Here is a 21,960-nt window from a genome sequence, read left to right as displayed (position 1 = left end):
TCGCTTGTGTCCTTAACCCTGCCCCTTAGTGATCTCACTTGAACACACACACACACACACACACACACACACACACACACACACACACACACACAATACTGGTTAGTCCCGTTACGGTAGTAAACACCCTAGTTAGCAGGATTGTGTACAGAAGGGTTACTCTTTTCTAATAGGTGATTCCCGAAATGCTACATACACATGTCATTGCTCATTGATCTGTGTGCATGTATGATTTACCCCAATGCAGAGGCTGAGACCAAGAACAGACACAACTATAGTGTGTCCACACCAGTGGGGTTGGCAAACACTGCTATAAACACAAAGGGAAGAAGGAGTGTGGGAGAAAAGACATTTATTATCCCCAGGCACTGGGGCAGAGGTTTGGAGTGCTGTCAGAATATGGGACACAATGTTTACAAAAATGAAAAGGAACGATCACCAGTTACATCAGTAAACATGGGAGCCATCCCATAGAGATGTCCATCTGTCTGTCCCAGATCCACAAGTGCATGTCAGGGAGTCTTAAAGTATTGGCCTATTGTGTGTGTGTGTGTGTGTGTGTGTGTCACTTCACTTCACTGGCCCCCTTACGTGGTCTGGATGCTGTTCCCTTGCCCATTCTTCACTGTCTGACTAGCTGACAACAATGTAGATGTGGATGCCATGGCAACGCTCCTGTTCCCTCCTCTTCCTCGAGGTGCCCTGTGCACTGACCGAGCACTGGACAGACTTGCAGCTCCCTGTGGTTCCTCTTCCTCCTCCTCCTCCTCCTCTATCTCATCATCGTCCTCGCCGGCCTCCGTGTCCTGGCTGGCGGAGTCGGTGCAGGTGGACGAGAGCGATGACAGCTTGTGACGCAGCTCTGCCTGAGTGGGCACCTGCAGCGTGATCTCGGTGGTGAAGGACTCCACGTCCGGATCTGAGGTCAGAATAGACAGGTGAAGAGATGGGAAGATGGACAGGAAGCATGAGACAAGCCTGCACCTACTGTAGGTTTAACTCATTTGGGCAGTTTCCAGTAAGAAAACATTTGTGTCTACTGAGACTGCTGATTTCACTCATTCATCATGTGTGACTCACGTGACATTTGTGAATTGGGGTGGACAAAAATATGGGCATGGAACTCCTAACCCCATCGATCCCTGATAGTTTTCCCCTAAGTAGGTTTTTTTTAAAGGAAATGTAGCATCTCCTTGAACAGAAACTGAATTAGAGCTGATTTCTGTCTTCTGGATAATCAGATCAGAAAACTCGGCTAGAAGCAGAGAGTCATGTGACTGTAGAAAGATGGGTGGCTGGAAGACCAGTGTGAGGCAAGCTCAGCTCCAGTAATGTTTTAACCCCTCTTGTGCCATGATTGGTTATAACCACAACTCCAGCGGTGTTATGAATTGAGAGGTCTGGGTTCCAGTATAGGTCTTTTTTAGAAATCTAGTAAGCCTAACCTTGAAGTAGACATAACAGACTTACTGATTCCACCTAGTCTAGTTAGTGAGTCAATAGGCAATCAATACTGCCTGATGGCACTGCTTCCAACACAGGAATCCACAGGAATCCATCTTTTCTCAAGACTGAAAATGGGCTGTTCTTGTCTTCGCATCAGAATACATTGCACATCACATAGTCACAATACTAATCAGTTTAGTATGAGTAATTGGTCCAGCAAATTTTTAAAGGGTTGTGTTTGTTTGTTCTGAGGACGTAATCACTGATTATGGGCCTAGCATATGGTAAGAATATGGATGTAAACATACATTTTCAATGTGCAAACTAATGGTTCAGTAAAAATACATTTCAAAGGCGCAGTATCAATGCAAAAACCTAAAGGACACAATGTCATACTGTTTCCATCAGCAACTGGTATTCTGTATGCAAGAACAATTTCTAGCATCACATTCTGTAAGCTAATTACATCTGAGCACGATTAGAGCTAGTTCAAAGTCGTGTCCTACCGAGCAGAGGTGAAGCAACACTGTTGTCCTCCCCTCCAGAGTTGAGAAAGACGTCGAGTGCCTCATGGTCTGATATGTCCATGAGGTCCATCTGCTCCAGCATGTCCACATTCACCTCCATAGATGACATGCTACCTATTGGCTCTGCCCAGCACAAAGACAACACCACAACATCAACTCCTGTCATGTGACCAGCCCATAAGGCAACAGCAAGGATTTGAGTCCAGGAAATCCCCAACAACAATTTGTCCAAATAGAAAGGATTGGTAGAACTATCCTCCTTTTTTGAAAAAAAAAATACAAAAGAGTTCAGATGTATGTAAAGGGTGAGTAGATTCATAGATTCATTTCTATTGAAATAGCTCACTAGTGTTTAAGTGCCATTTTGCTATATGGGACTGTATGTTTCCTCTCTATTCGTGAGTTTAGCCAGCTAATACCACCTCCTCCACTGCCAGATTAATGTGTACTGCTTACTAGCAAACACATATTTTAAAAAGAAAAAGAGAATACTCTGAAGATGAATAATATCACTTATGTCAGTCACAATTCTACAGACTACTATTTTGTAATTTATAGATTCTATTGGCCTTTCTTGTTTTCCAGCTGAGGTCATACACACACTCATCAGAGCCACACAAATTCATCCACCTTTCAGCTTTAAACGTCCATCAGTGCTGAAGACGACTGTTCCTTGTTTCAGCATGTCACTCCACAGCCTCCATCTCTCTAAGATTCAGCCCTGTGAGGCCTGAACCACATACAGGATGGGACCTTTCAGGTGACCTGGAATCATGACCTTGCAGCCATAAGCTCAGCAGTGCAAATGCGTAAGCGCATGCATCACCAACACACACACACACACACACACACACACACACACACACACACACACACACACACACACACACACACACACACCAAGAGCAAAGGGGTGCTGTGGAGGTGAAGGAACATCGTACCTCAAGGTAGCGGGACAGCAGGGAGGAAAGAGAGGGGAGCTGTTAGTGCCCTTCCTGCACACTCTCTCTCTCTCACACTTTCTCTCTCACTCCACTCTCTCTCACACTCTCTCTATCTCTCTCACTCTCTTTCACACACTCTTTCTCACTCTCTCACACTCTCTCACACTCTCTCTCTCAAACTCTCTCTCACACTCTCTCTCTCTTATACACACACACATATACACAAACACACACAAATTCTCTTCACTCTCTCATGACCGTCGTTCACAGACAGGGATATACAGTACTGTACTGGTGGCAACAGGGCAGAGGGCAGTGTGGGGCTGGTGGCCTTTGAGTAAGTATGATCAGTGTACCTTATATCACACAATCTTTTACTTTACTGGGTGAGAGAAAGACAAGAGGGAATATGAAGGAGGTGAACAAACCGCCTCATCTATCTGCAGCAGTCACACTCAGAGCTTTCATTTGGCCAGCAGACCTGAGATGTAGGGCACTGTAGAAATGAGTCACTTGACGAACAGGAGTACTAGTTCATCTTTACTAGGGGAAGCAGTTTTTGAGTCTTTCCTTATTGTGTAAAATTGCTCTTCCTCTGCAAAGGTGTTTATTGGACATGCTTTTGTCTCCCCTCAAGATTTATTGTCATGTGTTTCCTTTGGAATGTGATGGTACAGATTCTCTACTGCACTACTGTGATGTGGGTGAATGGTGGGAGCCATTGTTACTGAACTGTTTGATAGGACTGATTCATATTCAGAAATGGTGTGGCTGATTGGGAGTGCCTGAGACTTAAAGCACAAGAGAGAGACGCTGACGCTGTGAGGGGGAGAGCACATGGCTACGGCTCGACACTCTTTAGGTGCAGGTGAGTGGCGCTCACAATTGTTAGGGATTGCCGGTGAGAAAGAGCGTAATATTAGGGGGCTTAGTTATTTCCTGTTGTTGCCTCCTGTAAAGGAGTAAGGGCCTGGGCCTATGAGAGTGCACTAGCCACATCTGGTATCGATGTGCTGATTCCTGGCGTGGGGTGAGCGACTCTTGCTGACCCTTATCTGACACTGTTCAGTTTTTTTCCCCTGAGGATTAAGATAGACTCTCGAACTCAGACCCAGTGTGGATTGTTGCCGATCGACATTCTGTGTGTGTGTGTATGTGTGTCTCTCTCTCTCTCTCTCTCTCTCTCTCTCTCTCTCTCTCTCTCTCTCTCTCTCTTGTGAGAGAGAGAGAGAGAGTGTGCATGCCTTTTTGAGTGTATTGCCATGGGGAGGGCAACAGTGATTGGTGGGGTAGCTGATTCCAGTGTATATATGGTTTCTGCTTCTGGTTGGGTGGCAGTGCTTACAGTGTGCTTTGATTAAGTGGTCTGCAGTGCCTCCTGTTTAGAGGGTTTTAGATTGTTGAGTGATTGGCAGTGTGCCAATATTAACTAAGTGTGTGACTTCAGTTTAATGAAGCCTTTGCTATTCTGATGCTGCTTGCCCCTTGCCCCTGTGATCCTCTCCACTCTTTTAAAGCAAGAAATCCGGTCAATACATTGATAAAGATAACAATTTCTTTCTACACACGCTGTTGTAGTGATCATTTACAGGCTCTGATATTTATAGCAGTTTTTGCAAGGTCTTAAAACCCTACTTTTATTACACTACTATGATGTGTAAATGTTTAATGACCATTCATGTATATTCATGTGTACTGCAGGCACTCTCAGGGCCTTTGGAGGAATGTGTTTCCTGCAGGTCTTCTGTTGTGACTATGCACACATGCATTGGCGTTTTTCCTCACCTCTCCTCTCAGTGATCTGCAGGTATCCAGTAGACAAGTACTGCTCCACATCCTGCTGGAACGCCTCCTCAAAGAACTTCTGCCTGTCCTTCAACTTCACCTGCTGCTGGAGCTCCGCCTCTGGGACCCTCTGAGCATGCTCGGAGTCCAGCTCCGCTGGGATGGGAGGAGGAACAGGAAGCAGGTGCACACATAGGGAGCAAAGGACAGGCAGAACAGATAGGAATCAGAGGGGAACAGCAATGGCACTGATTACATTTTCATCTCATGCCTATCTGTAAAGTAAACAACATGGTAATGATGTTTGTTCTGTATTAGAGCCCCACAAGGGAAATCTCTATCTGCTATGCAGAGGAAGACTCAGACAGCCTTTATTGACCAAACAAAACAATAAACCTGATAGACGGCATATGTGTTTCACTGTGCAACCCAAAAAAGAGTTGCTGCTTCCTTTAAATGAGGCTGGTACTGAAATGGAACTCTGCTCTCTGGCCTTGATGTTTGTTGTTGTTGTTGAATTAATCCACAATAAGCTGCCATGATCAGTGACTTCCTATTTTAAAGGTTTGTCATTTGCCTAGACTACAGCATTTCTAGTGTCATGCAGGAGAAGAAGAAAGAAAAGAGATGAGAGCTTTTTGCCTTAATTCTGCTCTTTAGGGTGAGTCAGTCTTGTTTGGGTGATTGGTCTGGACTGACAGACTGCATCTCAGCCTCTGGGAATATTCCATAGGCCTACCTGTCAGCTGTGTGTGTGTGTGTGTGTGTGTGTGTGTGTGTGTGTGTGTGTGTGTGTGTGTGTGTCTACTTATGTGTGTTCCTTGTCTTATCAATCATGTTGAAGAGCAGGGAGAACTAACCTAGGGCACAATGTGACTAGTCGTGTGTGACTGTTTCCCCAAATCCCCTTGGAGGGGTGACTTACAAGAGCATATATTGTGAGATGTACTACAAGCATGACTTGCGTGTGTGTGTGTGTGTGTGTGTGTGTGTGTGTGTTGGTATGCCTTGGTAGTGAGTTGATAACACTGTGTGTGTCTCAAGAGAGGCAAAGCATGCATTTTCATTACCAATGGAACTCTGTCATGTCTCATTTTATTACCACCATTGGTCCTCCTAACGAGCTTCTCATCTATATGTTCCCCCTTCATCCCTCCATTCTCCTCCACACCACAGTATTCCCCCCTGAGGCACATGCTCATGCACAGCACCACTCACATAGGAATACCGGTTATCTTACATCACATTTATCACAGTTTTGCAAAGGACGGATCTCTCTCTCTCTCTCATCTCTCTCTCTCTCATCTCTCTCTTTCTCTCTTATCTCTCTCTGATGTTGGAGCATATTAGTTGCACCGATACCAGGGGATATCACACACACACACACACACACACACACACACACACACACACACACACACACACACACACACACAGGCTAATACGACCCCAGTAGGAAATGATTCAAACCGTTGCTTTGTATGTACTGAAGACCATTAAGTTTCTCCTTTCCATCCCCATGTCCCTGGGTCTTGTTTGTTGTATTGTTAGTCATCACTCAGTGTTGTCATTAGGTAACACACAGCAGCCCAGAGGCCATCAGCATATTTGAGCTGTTGTACGGTACGTCCACATACATCTCAACATACATCTCCACACACACATTCACATAAGAGGCTAGTGCCTTGAGTTATACACCGCGTTTTGGAAATCTGATTAATCTCTATTAGGAATTTATTCCATGCACCATTGTGCTGTAAGTGAGAGTGTGTGTGTGCGTGTGCGTGTGCGTGTGCGTGTGTGCGTGTGTGCGTGTGTGCGTGTGTGTGTGTGTGTGTGTGTGTGTGAAAGAGGGAGGGAGAGAGAGAGAGTGCATTGCACACACAGACTAAAACAACCACACACACACACACACACACACACACACAAAGCCCTTTGAAGAGCACCAAAGGCTGGGACAGCAGCCAGACCATCCAAGACCACATCTGGACCCATCTGGACCTCTCATTGGCGTGGGGTGTCAGCTCAACAAACATCCCCCAAAGGATTAGCCAGCTTGCCTAGAATAGAGCATGTGTGAGGGGATGGATGAGTGTACGTGCATCCAGGGGACAACGTCCTGCACACTTTGTATGGTATGGTTTCCAACCGCTGATGATGGTTGCACCCATGTGATGAGTAAATGCTGTCTACTAGGAGATTGACTTGTTCTTTGATGTGAAACCAAACCAGAGTGCTAGTAAACCTTTCTGTAGTCTGTAGTGGGAGTAGATTTACATGTCATTTTTACCTAGCCCATTTTCCTGAAGTGCTTCATCCAGTAAGACTTTGCTATATATATATATACTTTTTTTTTTTAACTCCCATCCTAATTGCAGAGACCATGTGTGGATGGCAATTTAGTGCAGCTGTAGTGGTGAGAATGCTGAGTTGAAGAGAAGAGATGAGCGCTAGATATGCAGTCCCCTGGCCGTCTCTGCACTCAGTGCTACTCTGTCCTCTCTACTCAGACACGGCAGTAAGAGAGGTGAGGATAATTCAGTTGCCTTGTGTTTGTCGATTGCACAACCGTTTAAGCCACGGGCCAGGTGGAATGTGCTAAATAAAATGATCCCACAACAGCAGAATTAACCAGGCTCTGACGACAATCTCCTGCCTCTGCAATTTAACAAGGATTAGTTTAATTAATTTATTTTGTGCATCATTCAAACAGTGGATGAGTGATTACCGGAGGGCTGCCATCCAAATCATGTGAGCTATTTTTATCCAGGCTGGAGCTCTGTCTGTGGCCATGTGTGTTCGTCACCTGGGTCATCTAAACCACCTCACCAACTGGTATTGACCATGTATGTCCCTGTTCTAGCAATAATCATCAGATTTGTATGTTCAGAGCTGTACACTTAAAGGACATAGACTTGTGACACTCCATCATCATCATCATCATCCTCATCCTCCTCATCAGTTTTGTAACAATATGGTGCCTTAAAGTGTGCTAGTTTTATAGATTTTCTGTTTGATTCCAACATCTGATTGGCTGATGAGATTTTAGAAACCAGAGGGCCCAGATAAGTTACATGGATGCTATGTTATGTGAATTGAGTTGATTGACTTATCAGTCAGATAGGGCAGCCCAATTGGATCCTGGTGTGTGATGTGTGCACATGCAGGAGAGGGAAGCTTAAGCTGTCTGAAACAGAAGATTTGATTTGGTTCAGGATCAGAGCTGCGTGTCTGAGATCAGGTCTTTAACATTCTGTTTGGCAAACAGAAACATGAAACAGAAAGAGTCAGGAGGGGTGCATCTAAGAGCTGCTTTCTTGCTTTTCTGTGCCTTCCTGTCTCATTAGTCCTTATGAGTGAGTGTCTGTGTGTGTGTGTGTGTGTGTGTGTGTGTGTGTGTGTGTGTGTGTGTGTGTGTGTGTGTGTGTGTGTGTGTGTGTGTGTGTGTGTGTGTGTGTGTGTGTGTGTGTGTGTGTGTGTGTGTGCACTCTACTTCGGTGTGGTACGTGGGAGTGTGAACCTGCAGGCGGCCTGAGTCACACACTGCCCCAGTCTCAACCAATCAGCATCCAATGTGACAAAACGGGTGAAACGCACAGGCTACAGACTCCGGGAGAATAAATTCCCTCCTGACTTCTTTTCTCCATATGCAATATTCCATTCTTCATGTTAAACAGTGATGCATATCAGACAATATAACAGACTCATATTAAATAGTGATGCATATGATATTCCATTCTTCATTTTAAATAGTGCATATCAGACAATCTAACAGACTCATATTTCCTCTGCACCACATGCTGTTACAAAAAGCCTGAGTGTGAATAATTTACCACTTCCAGATTTGCTTCCCATTCCACTTGTTGTTTCAAGAAAACATGATCTAGACTAGGCCTATGTGTGTGCCTTACATGGGGAGTCATAGGAGTACTGTGTGTGTACTGTATGTCTGTGTGGTTTTGTTTATTTTAAAGCGTTCACCAACAACCAATCTTCACCTAAGGCCAAAGTAGTAGCTGAAATGTTAAGGGTTAGTATTTCTTGCAGTGATGCATCAATGACTGTAAAACGTTTGTATGTCAGGAGCTCACTTGAAAAGTGAAAACACTATTCTGAATGGCTAGCTATAGCAGAATGAGTAGGGTTTACCCCATGTAATTCACTAGCAAATTAACACTTTATTATCTTAATAATTATCTCAAATTACTCATGTGAGGTTTCTTTATATCAGTTGTTTATACTTTATATCAATAGGTTTCTGCTGCCTTACTTCCATATTAGTTTCTCTCTGGAAAAAAAGAAGCCATTATTACAGCCTACTATTGTAAGAGGGAGTACTATGAAGTGATTGACAATCATTTACTTTGATTGTCGTTGTCTTTTTTCAGTTGTGAAAAATGAGAAGGTTTTCATAACTAGCTTCCTGTCTCTCTCAATGTCATTTCAAACAAATTAATGTAATTTAGCTGGAAATCCTATTTAAAGACAAAACCATTAATGACCACATACGTTAAGACAAAACATTATATTGTGATTGGATTACCGGGTTATGACAACATGTTTATATTGATAGAGAGGACTCAAAAATTAGTTGTTCAAATTGTTCAAATGGCTGTAGAGAGACAAAAGCTCTGATCAGCCCATGCGTGTGTACACCAAAGATGGTTTTATCCTTGGTAGTGGATATATGCAAGAGCTCAAGAGTATGTGACAAAGTGACATCATTCAAATTTCAAAACGAAACAGTTGCAATATTGTGTGACAAGTTATTATTACATGTGAATAGTTTGTTTGTAGGCAAACTTTTGTAGATAAACAAAGTTTGTAAGTTGTTATGAAATAATCTAGCATTCTGGCTGATGTGGTTACAGGGTTAGATAAGAGGATATTCAATGTGTATCTGATTCATACCTTTGTCAGGGAATATAAACAATATATACATATCTGCCCTGTGTCATCTGTGTGCATATATTATATATGGGAATATTTACCCAGCAGTAAATGTTGCCTGTGTGTCAGTAGTAGTTGTGTAGGCTATGTGGTCAGTTGCATAAGATATGATAATGATATCCTCATTTATGGGCTGCACGTGTGATAACTTAGTTGTGTTCAGAAGCCAGGCCAAACCCAAACCAACAAGTCAAAAGGAGAGCAAATGGAAAGTAGTCAGCAGGAAGCTATGATGCTTAAATTTTTCAGAAGAACATTTTAAATTTTTAAATATAAAAACACAAACACACTTTGCCCATTTTAGCTGCCCTCAAAGCCTGCATTTAGCTCAGACATACATGTGATTTGCTCCTCCCCCTCAATAGCTGTCAAAACTATCTTTTGGTGTCCCCATCTGCAACGATGAGCAAAATCGTTTTAGGAGAGTGTCACCCACTAATGGTTAAAAAAACCAACATTCTAAAAGTTGCCAGTGATGAGTCCAATGTAACTCCCATAGAACACCAGCGAAGATCTGAAATAACTATTGAGAGGAGACACACAGCAGTTGCTTAAAGACGCTGTGAACAAAAATACTTTCTTTACTACAAAGTGGAATAAAGGATTGTGGAGGAACAAACTATTTTGTTCCTCCAAGTTTTTCTTTTATTGTGCCCACATTTTTCGTCATTGTATTTAGCTTACTCATGGTTGTTGTTTGCGTAATCAATTACCATTTCATTGAAAGGTCTTCCTCATTGTTAATTCCTGCAATCGTTGCAATACTGATGGCTTCAGTCATTTCATTTCAGAGCCTCTCCTTCAGTGCAACATGAACGTCATGCTAGAAACATATGGGATTGCATGCCTTATCTTTTCTCAGAAATGTAAGAAGTAAGGTAGACCGTGGAATAGTCAATGGGTAACCAGGCAACGGAGACACCATTCTGTTGTTCCTCATCTTTCCACATCTCAAGGCCACATAGTGCATTCATCACTCTGCTTCTACCTTCAACAGAATACAATAAAAACATACACACATGCCGTCGTCTTCATTCACCACCATAGTCTCCATTTATATTGTCTTTAACTCTGCCCCATGAACCAGATCCATACCTGTAATTACTCAGGCACAGGGTCAGCCCAACACATAAGGCTGTTAGACCAACCAGATATAGGCCTATTGGGATTTATCATCAAAATAATGAAAGTGAATATGAAAATATATATACAATATGGATATCAGTCAAGAAATATCTTGTTCAACACAATCTGCTTAGACAAGCTGTCACTGCCATACAAGTACCTTGGAGATTACTTGCAAACATTTTATACACAGTTGTTACCAAGCAACAACTGAGGTAGCCCACTCAAGGACAACACAGAGCCTGCACACAAACTTCAGCATATGCTGTGGACAGTCACCCTCGTCCAGCCCCCCCCCTCTCTCTAAAATATTTCCATTCTGTACAGTTCTAATTCTTATTAGACGTCCGAATTTGATCTAAAACTTTTCAGGGTTTTCGAGGGAGAGGGGCCACACAAGTGATTACACTGCTCTTATATTGTTGGTTACAAAAAATGAAGCACCAAGGCAGTTCGAGTTATTCACATCCATGGGTCTCATCTTTGAGATGAGTCATCAGTTTGTGGGCCACTGAGGCTAAGGAAACTAATTCTGTTTACACTGCCATTTTCACAGCAAGCCCACAGAGCTTTGACACCGTTATCTATCAGGTTTTGTAGGTTCAGCTCTTCAGCTGAATCCAAATGAGGCCTATTTGCTATGGAACACAGAGCTGGATTTCATGGGAGCACAGATCAAATGAGATCTGGTAGCAGGTGAAAGGGGGAAAACAGAGAGGAAAACACGAGAGACTTCTAATCTAGCTGGGTGGGTATGACGAGGTCTCGCATGAAAATAGTTTGTCTTCAAATATGCAAAAAAATGAGAGATATGCTGAGTGTTTCTCCTGATGTTTTTGAGACTTCAATGGGGCATTCAAAAAGAGAGTGAGAGATTTGGAGGGAAACAGAGGTGACTGACAGAATGCCATAAACACAGCCAAGTAGGGGTGAGTGTTTGATAAGAAGACTGTTCATGTCCAACAAATAGAAATATGCTCTGCTGCAACCCTCAAACAAATATGATTCCTTTAAATACCATTCAATCTTGGTGACCACTTGGGTCAAAATCTAGTGTCTTTTACCATCCACCAGGACAACTGGGCAATTTCCTAGATGAGCTGGACACCCTGCTATCTTCCATCTCTGATTATGACTGTCCTTTGCTCCTTGGTGATAAACATCCAATTAGACAATCCTAACTCTGTGGACTTCTTGTCCCTGATACATTTTGAGTTTCAACAGGTTTGCAGCTCTCCAATTCACAAAGCTGGCAAAGAGCTTGATCTCCTTCTCGCTCAAGACTGTGCCACAGATACCCTGACGGTTACTCCCCTGCACCTCTCTGATCGTTATGTAATTCTCCTCAGTGTGTGTCTCTCTGAACAACTCTCTGTTCTTCCACCCATGGTTTCCTTCCGCCACAACCTCTGCAACCTGCCTTCCATTTCTCCTCTCTAGTTGCCTCTGCACTGCCAACACCCAGAGTCCCAGCACACTCTCTTCTCCAGAGGTTAATGATGCCACAGAGTGTCTCTGCTCCACACTGAGCTCTTGTCTGGATAGCCTGTGTCCTCTATTCACCAGACCTGCTCAACCTAACCAGTTTCACCCATGGCTGAACGATAACCCCAGAATCTTACACACTGACCTCAGAGCAGCTGAGAGAAAATGGCAGAACACAAAGACCTACAATTACTGAAGTTAGTAGTCACTACTATCCTGCTTCTCATCCAGTGTCACTGCTGCAAAGAAAGATCCACAGAGCCACTGACACCCAGAAACTATTTTGGACCTTCAAAAATCTACTCAGCCCCAATTTGTACCAGTCCGACTACATGTCCCTCTCTGTCTCCTCAGACTAAGGGCACAACAACCCAACATACAGCATTTATACGGCACATCCTCAGTCTCCCTTAATTAATGGTGCAGCATTTCCTTCATGCACCCCTCTCACTGAGAGTGAGATGGTGTCTAGACTCCTAACATGTAACCGTTCTATGAAATGCCTGCTAGACTGCATTCCAACAAGCATCCAAGCCTTATCTCCGACTATCACGCCAGCAATCACACATGTGATTAATGCTTCACTTGCTTCTGGTATATTTCCTACAGAACTTTAACTGGCTCGGCTAACACCGCTCACTCCCACTCATGTGGAGAACTATCGGCTGGTTTCACTCCTCCCATTCCTATTAAAAGGGTCAGTTTCCTGGTCAGGTCACAGAATTCCTCTCACAGAAAGACTTCCTTGATCCTAATCAATCCAGCTTTAAAAGTGGTCACTCCACTGAAACGGCTCTGTTGTCTTTGACAGAGGCAATCAGCCAGAGAAGCAGCCCGGTCCTCGGGACTCATCTTGCCCAACTTATCAGCTGCCTTTGACACAGTCAACCACCACATCCTACTAGCCATACCCTTAAACATGGGCATCCCAGGCAAAGTGCACACCCCTGGTTTGAATCCTACCTCACTGGGTGATCATTCAATGTGTCTTGCCTAGAACAACCGTCTGCATCTCATTGCCTCTCCACATAGGGTGCCCCAAGGCTCAGTGCTGGGGCCCCTTCTCTTTTCCATGTCTGCTTGCATTCTTCTCGTATCACTTCTAAGCAGTTGATACCCAATCTCTATCTGTTGTTCCCGCCTGACAACCCCACAGTCTCTGCATGAATCTAGGATTGTTTCTCTGACACATCCATAGGTGAAGGGCATCACCTCCAACTAAACCTTTCTAAGACCTGCTCGTCTATGCATCACAACATCAACATTGACTTTGTCTTGTTCCAACTTGAAACTTGGGTTTCAGTGTTTGATGACCAGCTGACCTGTTCTGTTGCCTCTTTCACCCGGCACAGCTCTTGGTACAGACCATGGTCATGTCTCACCTCGACTACTGTGACGTTTTCCCAACGGTCCTCCTGGCTTGTGCTATGAAACCGCTACAGCTGGTTCAGAATGCAGGGGAGCTGATTTTCAAACAACCAAAAAAGGGCACAACTTGTTTCCTCGCTGTCCATTGAGCTTCGTCTACTTTACCTCCTTCTCCTTTTACCACTGTCTCCTTGGATTTCAAATTCACTAGTACTTTAGCACTGTCATCCTCTGCTAGTAGTATTAATGCTAAGGACTCCTTTACAATGTAGCTTGAATGTTAACCCTCATTTCCTGAGTTGCCTTGGATAAAAGCGTCTGCTAAATTAATAAATGTAAATGTAACAGACCGCACTCAGCATTGACAGCAATCTTTGAAATAAGCACCATTCTGTCAGAGGCAGTCAGTTCTGCAACCTGAGTGTCTGCAGTCTTTCACCAGGGCTAGCCGTCACCTGATATCAGCAAGTAACATGCTATACAAATTAAGAAAAGGCCTATTGCATGACTGTGCTGAAACCCACAGCATGTTAGCTTGCAGTTGACCTGCTCGTTGCCATGATTCAAAAAGAATGAAGCATACTCAGTCAAGCACTCACCACTTTCTCTCCATATTATGCACACTGACACTCCTAAGATCTGTCCCCATCTCTTGAGGCAGCGTACATCCTCAAGAGATACAGTAAGCGTACACTACTTTCTTTCAATCAATTAAAAATAGCTGTAATGTGATAAAGCTTTGGGACAGGAGTCTAAGGAGTGTCAAACTAGGATGTCTTAAATTATTCTTTCACAACCAAAAGTAGAATTAGACTTACAAAAAATCTTATGGCTCCTAAACTTGAGACACAGAAGAAGACACTAAAAGACCAATCAGGTCATTACTACAGATTAAAGGAATACTACTCAAGAGAATATGACAACGTGAATAGACGGACCAAACTGAACCCTCCATTTTTAGAGTGTGCTTTCATTTGATGAAAACTGCGACAGACTGCATCCCCCAGCCAGACAGGCTGCGGCGGTGGAGTCCAGACTGCTTTGTGTTAGACTGAATATCAGATGTCTGTCCAGCACAGGCTCTATTTATAGCCTTATCAATACCAATTTGGCTCCATGCAATGTCAGGTAACCAATACCCACAGAGAGCCCGATACATTTAGCCCACAAAGCTTTCAGTGTGATCTCTGAGTGGAGTTCATCTACCAAATGGAAAGGGAGGAGGGCAGTACAATGAATCTATGCTATGCTGAAGATCTTCCCTCTCTGGCTGGTTTGCCTGCAACACATCTTAGAGGAAAAGTCATTTCTTTTACGGTCACAGACTTTGCATTACAAGTCTTCTATTCTCACTTGGAATTCAGCAACATGTACATTTCATCTCTCTGCAGTTCGTCTCATGCTAACAACTGCATTGCCTCTTCTTCATATCCTGAAGAATCCCTTCATATTTTCAGTCTCAAAATAATAATCTATTCAATCATGATTTGCATCTAAAGATAAATATTTTAGCTTTAACTTGCATCGAACTGACAAGAATCAATCTTCTCTTCCTGTCAGAATTTAAAATTTGACACTCTACTCTAGCCCCTTCATCAAATAGGGATATACTCAACAGGAACATATTTCTAAACTAACCTTCCAAATCCTTGGCCAGTCCAGAGGAAAAGAATGGAAACGCTTACTGGATGAAAAGCCATTTTGCTCTGAATAGAGATACAATGAAAGGGGGAGGGGGGAAAGAAGGGAAATGACATGCATAATTCACCGGGTTAATTAAAGCTCCACTGAGAGTGTGTGTGTGTGTGTGTGTGTGTGTGTGTGTGTGTGTGTGTGTGTGTGTGTGTGTGTGTGTGTGTGTGTGTGTGTGTGTGTGTGTGTGTGTGTGTGTGTGTGTGTGTGCAGCTCCACTGGGAGCTATTTCATCCCCAGAACAGCAGAGAGCAGGGCGAGGATGCCTCCTTTGATGAGACGTGCGAGGATTATTGTGTGAGTGTGCACATGTGTGCTTTTATTTATCCGGATGAACTACTGGTCAAGGCTGAGATATGAGGTCCAGGAAAAAGTTATAAATTATAAAAAATATTTTATTCCTACACATTAGGCAGTTGGAGGAGTGGAGGGTGGAGCCTTTAGCTGTAACCCTGTCCTTCATCTGTCAGACAGATGTGGCAAAACAAGGACATCCATCAGCCATTCAATCCCTCCCATAGAACATTTGGCCTTGCTTTTTTCCATTGACTCCTTGAAGTGCCACTCAAAGTAAAGCAACATAGATTCATGTAAGTAATTGCATTGAACAGAGCATCCCAAGCCCCTGTAATAGTTGTTTGACCAACAGAGTTAAGGTTCTTGAACCGATTCCATTTTGAATTATTTTAACCTTGGTGCTATCTAGTGAACCAGCCAGCATTTCCACAAGTTTTGGAACAGAGGGAGTTGCATGCATAGGAGATAATGATATGACCGTGGTGCAATTCAAAACAGTAGAAACAAGACTTTATTAGCTTAGCTGTGTAATGCTAGTTAATTACTTTGACAATAATTGCAAATGATATTTGCACAGAAGCTCTTGGAGTAATGTCTTCTAGCAGTTTTGACTATGCGCCTGATAAGAGTGATATGACCCCTGAAGGATCATTCCTTCGTACACAGGGACAGAAAAAGTATCGGCAGACAAAATCACCTGTGGAACCAGCTGACCAGAACCATCTGCCACTTTACTGTGTTTTGGGACGCAGTCCAGTCATTCAGTTCAGTTCTATTTCCTATCCTGTCTCACATGACAAAAGAGACATGACCATGATGGATGGACAGGTGGGCTACTGTGTGACCTCGCTGTGCCCTGGACTCTTTCATCCGGTGGCCAATCTGTGACACCGAATGAAAGGATTTCTTCCTCCATCAAAGCCCATATTGTGAATGTCCATCTTGGTCTATGTCTGCTCTGGGCTGTGGCTAGAGCTGTATCACTCACACCTGTGTCCTGCAGTGGTAGCCATTACTTAATTATTAAAGACATTGACCTGGTGAAGAGCCCAGTGCTCTATCTCTCTTTCTCTCTCTCTTTCCCTCTCTTCTGTGTCTCTGTGCGTGTGCGTGCGCGCGTGCGTGTGTGTGTGTGTGTGTGTGTGTGTGTGTGTGTGTGTGTGTGTGTGTGTATGTGTGCCAGTGCGCCAGTGCCACACAAGCTTCTGCTACCGTTCTCTACCATCTTTAATTCCTCTCTCTCTCTCTCTCTCTCTCTCTCTCTCTCTCTCTCTCTCTCTCTCTCTCTCTCTCTCTCTCCCCCCCATGTTGATAACACATCCATTCTCTCCCTCTGCCTTTCCTTTGTGAGATTACTGAGTGGGGTCTTGGCACAATATCCAACTGTGAATGTCCCTCTACAGAGCAAGAAAAGGAGTCGGTCACTGCTCTCTTTGATCTCCACTACTCTCCTGATTCCGTCCACAATCCGAGTCTCTGCTGCCCATGTCTTTGCCTTGCCTTGCCTATGGACTTCTACAGTTCATGATGCTGGGGTGACCTAATTAAGGCAAACTAGTTATGGGTCTGAGATACAATATAATAACAGAATACCCATCCCCCACCAGAAGTTAGATAGCTTCAAGGCTTATTTCACACCACATGTAGGCATTCATTTATGGTAGTTACCTACCAGTACAGACAAAGCAGTACTTACAACAGTCTTGCCTAATGTAAGCATGCTTTGTCTCCAGAACAGCAGCAATAAAAAGCACTGCTGCTAACATAAGTGATAAGTCTATAAACTAGTGTGCATAATTATACCCTGTATTCATATTTTTAAAAGTATATCTATTTCTCAGTGGCTTCTTTTGCTATCCATCTTTACAGAGACTGCATGAGTCCGTAAAAGGCCACTTCAGATTCGTAGGGGTTTACAAGGCAGACAGCAAGAGAACGATCTGTAAAGCAGAGGGCTGCAGAGCGGGAGGGAGAGGAGAGGAGGAGGAAGAGAGGATGAGAGGAAGAAGAGAGGAGGATGAGAGGAGAAGGGAGGAGGAGGAGTGGAGAGAAGCCGTTTTTCATTTTTGTCCAACCCTGTTTCTTGCTTTTTCTGACTGAACATTATGTAATTGCACCACTGTGTAGGGACAAGTGGGGGTGAATTTGTGTGTGTGTGTGTGTGTGTGTGTGTGTGTGTGAGAGAGAGACTTTTTGTATTGTTTTGCTTCTACTTGTCTGTAGTGGGATAAGCCAAACCCATGTTCTTATCGGGTAAGATAATGTAGATATGTAGTGTGTGTGTGTGTGTGTGTGTGTATCAGCTTTTCCTCTCAGTCTCTCTGTCTCTGAATGAAGAGGATTTGTGTTCTTGTGGTCATTGTGGACCAGACAGGGGAAAGAAATCTGTCAGCCATCAAATGGCTTTGGGCCCATAGAGCATGCAAAGCTAATTACAGAAGAGTGGAACAGACCCGGCTGAAACAGATGGATGACTCATGAGATGGTGAGCTACTTGATGGAAGACCAACAGGAACTCTGTGTATCTGTGCTGTGTGTATGGGGGGGGGGGGGGTGACACTGGATGGTGAGTCGTGTTGCATCATCCATGACTGCATAAACATGCCAACGTCAAACTCATTTTCAGCCAGCCGTGCTGTGCTGACTTCCTGGTCACACTGAGGTCTGTAAGAGAGATGCATCATGGGTGAATGCCAGGTCTGTGATTGGACAGCTGCACTTCAATGAGTGTGACATCAGGGCAGACACGATGAAACATCCTCTCACACAGCTACAGTACACAGCCCAACTTGGGAAATTGTTTTGCAGTTTCACCTCTTCGCCTCACTTACAAGCAACTTCACTTTTTATTAATTTACCTGCCTATGGCACAAACACACTGTCCAGAGGCAAAGATACAGATACACAACCATACTATTGTTGGCACCTGTCCAGTATGTTCCTGCCTTAGGAAACTGTTTTGTAATTGCCTGGTAGGCCTATCTTTGTTTTTCTGACATATAAGAAGTCAATCTGGTCTATTACATGGTTCTTAAAATGTTTAGGTCTAGCATGCCAGGCAATTGCTGCTTTTTAGAAAACGGGCAAAAGGACAATTGTAAACATATAAGGCTAATCACCACTTAATCAATCAATCACTAAGCATACACACACACACACACACACACACACACACACACACACACACACACACACACACACACACACACACACACACACAAATACACTCATCATGGAACCAGCAGTACATTATACAAAAAAAATCCTGATCTGCCTTATCAACCTACCACAGTACTTCTTAACTCTCTACCTGCCTGAAATAGCTAAGGGAAGTGTTGAAAGGGAAAGAAAAGGAGAGAGAGAGAGAGAGAAAGAAAGAGAGAAAGAGAGAAGGCTGTCAGAAGATATTTCTTCATTAATACAGCAGAAAGGCTAATCACAGCTGTGGTGTGCTGATTTAAATAAGAATTAATATTTAATGCTTCCTCAAGTCAAGCCCATACTCAAGGCAAAGCTTTTATGTCAGGGGACAGAAGGCACCTGCTACAGGAGGACAGGCAGGGGACAATAAGATGACAAAGGACACAGACAGAGAGAATAGGATTCCATTTTAAGACACGGATGGTCAGATCCGATAGACTAAGATGATCACAAGACAGAGTGGACAGGTGGATGTCCATATACAAAATGCTCTCCAAATAACCAGCTGGCTGCTCATAAGCAATGTTCAGCAGTATAGATTAATTAACCACCTGAAAGACATGACAAAGAGAATATGCAGAAAAGTCTTGCCATATGCTACAAGGCATCATTCCACACTATCACTGGATACTTTGTGCACATGGATGTCTCTGCTGATACAGCAGCGCACAATATTTACATAAAGAAGATAAAGTGACTAGAAGTGCCAACACAATGTGTTTGTGTTTTGTTTATAATATACACATTTGCAATCTAATATTAACCTTTTTACCAAAAGTGCACACACACAACCTGTTAGAGGCCAGCTCAGCGTGCATGAGAGAGCTGAAGAGGTAGGGTCGTGGGAGGAGGACTGTAATTAATGCAAAACATTTGCCTTTAAAAACATTGACTCTCTCTTTCTCTCTCTCTCTCTCTCTCTCTCTCTCTCTTAAGCACTTAAGCACATTTATGGGTGATGCTTCCTCCACTCCAGCACAGGATTATAGTTACTATCTGAGTCACAACCATAGCAGATGCCAGGTGTAGAAAAGGGAGGAAAGGGGAGGTGACCTAAGGGAGGTGACATATTAAACAGAAGGCGAAAAGCAGAGGGAGAAGAGGGGGGAGAAAGGTGGACTGAAGTGGACAGAGAGGTTTGTAACAATGATGAAAGCAATAAAGAGGAAGCTATGTCAGTGTACAATATTAGATCAGTCAACTCAGGCACCCTCCCAGGGTTCATTAGGTGTGTGTGTGTGTGTGTGTGTGTGTGTGTGTGTGTGTGTGTCTGTCTGTCTGTCTGTCTGTCTTTTTCTCTCTCTCTCTCTCTCTCACTCTCTTTCACCCGCCATTTGGTCCCTCCCAATGTTGACTGCTTGGGCCAATGATTGAATACTCTAAAAACTACCTTGGATGTTGACATTTTATGAACCCATGAATGAGCAAGTGTTTATATAGGTCATCATAATATGCTTATGATCCAAACAATCAAATAGTTAGGCCTACTTAAACTGTCTTGTATAAAGTTGTCAATCAAATTGCCAAACCAACATGTGCTCTCCATGTTTGGGCAAATGCAAAACTATCTCTTTGATTGTGTGTCTGTCTGTCTGTCTGTCTGTCTGCAATAACAAACAGTCAAACTACATTGATTTTCCACCAAAATACAGTGCACTGCACCTCACATCACACGTCTATCAGAATTTGTGTGTGTGTGTTTGTGTGCGTATTTCTGTGTCTGTGTGTGTGTGTGTGTGTGTGTGTGTGTGTGTGTGTGTGTGTGCGTGTGTGTGTGTGTGTGTGTGTGTTTGTGTGCGTATTTCTGTGTATGTGTGTGTGTGTGTGTATGTGTGCGTGTCTGTGTGTCTGTGTGTTTGTTTGTTTGTTATGGGGAAGGAGGGGGTGAGTTATCTCCAGTAGAAAAAGAGAATACAGAAGCTGTAAAAATGCTACACACACAAACACACTCCACCTAATATGACCACCAATATTGTCTGCCTGCCAATACATGCAGACACATAGATAAATGCAGACCCATACAATCATCTGTGTAGTATGCCAGCATCAGAACCAGACTAATCAGATTGGATGGTCTTTCAGAGGCATCTATGCTCTGGTTAGTGCAGCAAGGCAACACATGTGCTGGTGACACACACGCACACACACACACACACACACACACACACACACACACACACACACACACACACACACACACACACACACACACACACACACACACACACACACACACACACACACACACACACACACACACACAAACATAGTATTGGATAGATCTTATAACATCTGTAGAGAAAAACAAACTGATCCAAAGGAACTCTGAGTTCGAGTTCAGGTGTCACACTTCTATCTGTAAACACACCTTTTCCCCATAAACACACACACACACAGACACACACACACACACACATGCCCCTCAGTGGGACACCACTGCACAAAATACACATTAAGTTTTTCACCAGATTCGTGGTTCAAAAAATCATGGACAGAAAGATGAAAAGCAAGAGAGGATTCTGATGACAGAACTGAGAGCTATCCATGCACCCAGAGCCATGCCTACCAGCCCTGTTTGAATTTCCCCTGGGGATCAATAAGGTTATTAAGATATCTATCTATCTATCGGCACAACACACAGAGCCATGCCTACCAGCCCTGTACAACACACAGAGCCATGCCTACCAGCCCTGTACAGCACACAGAGCCATGCCTACCAGCCCTGTACAACACACAGATCCTTGCCTACCAGTTAAACAGCCCTGTGTACAGCACACAGCATAGGCAGCAGGAGATTCAGAGCATTAAAAGGAAGAAAAGGAGGCACCTACAGGAGTTCCTCTTGCTGCTGTCTTTGGAGCCTGGCGTGGACATCCCGCGCTGGGGTACCGAGCTGGACGTGCTCTCACTGGGACTGCCCACAGCAGAGGAGGCTGCAGGGTGGCTCTCTCTCCGTGTGTGTGTGTGTGTGTGTGTGTGTGTGTGTGTGTGTGTGTGTGTGTGTGTGTGTGTGTGTGTGTGTGTGTGTGTGTGTGTGTGTTGCACGGAAGGGGTCCTGTTCACAGAGCAGCCCACCCACCAGTCCTCCCGCCAGCAATCAGACAACCGGAGCTACATACACTCGTGCCGCATACACAGGC

General features: G+C 43.9%; 1 protein-coding gene across 1 annotated transcript; it reads right to left on the bottom strand.

The window, feature by feature from the left end:
* Nucleotides 1-272: 272 nt before the first annotated feature.
* Nucleotides 273-21,694, bottom strand: dtnbp1b (dystrobrevin binding protein 1b). Its single transcript, XM_076300858.1, has 5 exons — nucleotides 21,652-21,694; nucleotides 4,703-4,858; nucleotides 1,953-2,096; nucleotides 731-919; nucleotides 273-310 (listed from the first exon to the last, which is right to left on the bottom strand). The coding sequence occupies exons 1-5, from the start codon at nucleotides 21,692-21,694 to the stop codon at nucleotides 273-275; spliced, it is 570 nt and encodes a 189-aa protein (XP_076156973.1).
* Between the last annotated feature and the right edge of the window lie 266 nt (nucleotides 21,695-21,960).

This window comes from Alosa pseudoharengus, unplaced genomic scaffold (genome assembly GCF_046254945.1).
Source record: "Alosa pseudoharengus isolate Yale_2024_CS ecotype anadromous, Long Island Sound unplaced genomic scaffold, YU_APseudo_1.1 YU_APseudo_1.1_scf_23, whole genome shotgun sequence".
Classification (NCBI taxonomy): domain Eukaryota; kingdom Metazoa; phylum Chordata; class Actinopteri; order Clupeiformes; family Clupeidae; genus Alosa; species Alosa pseudoharengus.
This window is presented reverse-complemented; position numbering and strand designations above follow the sequence as displayed.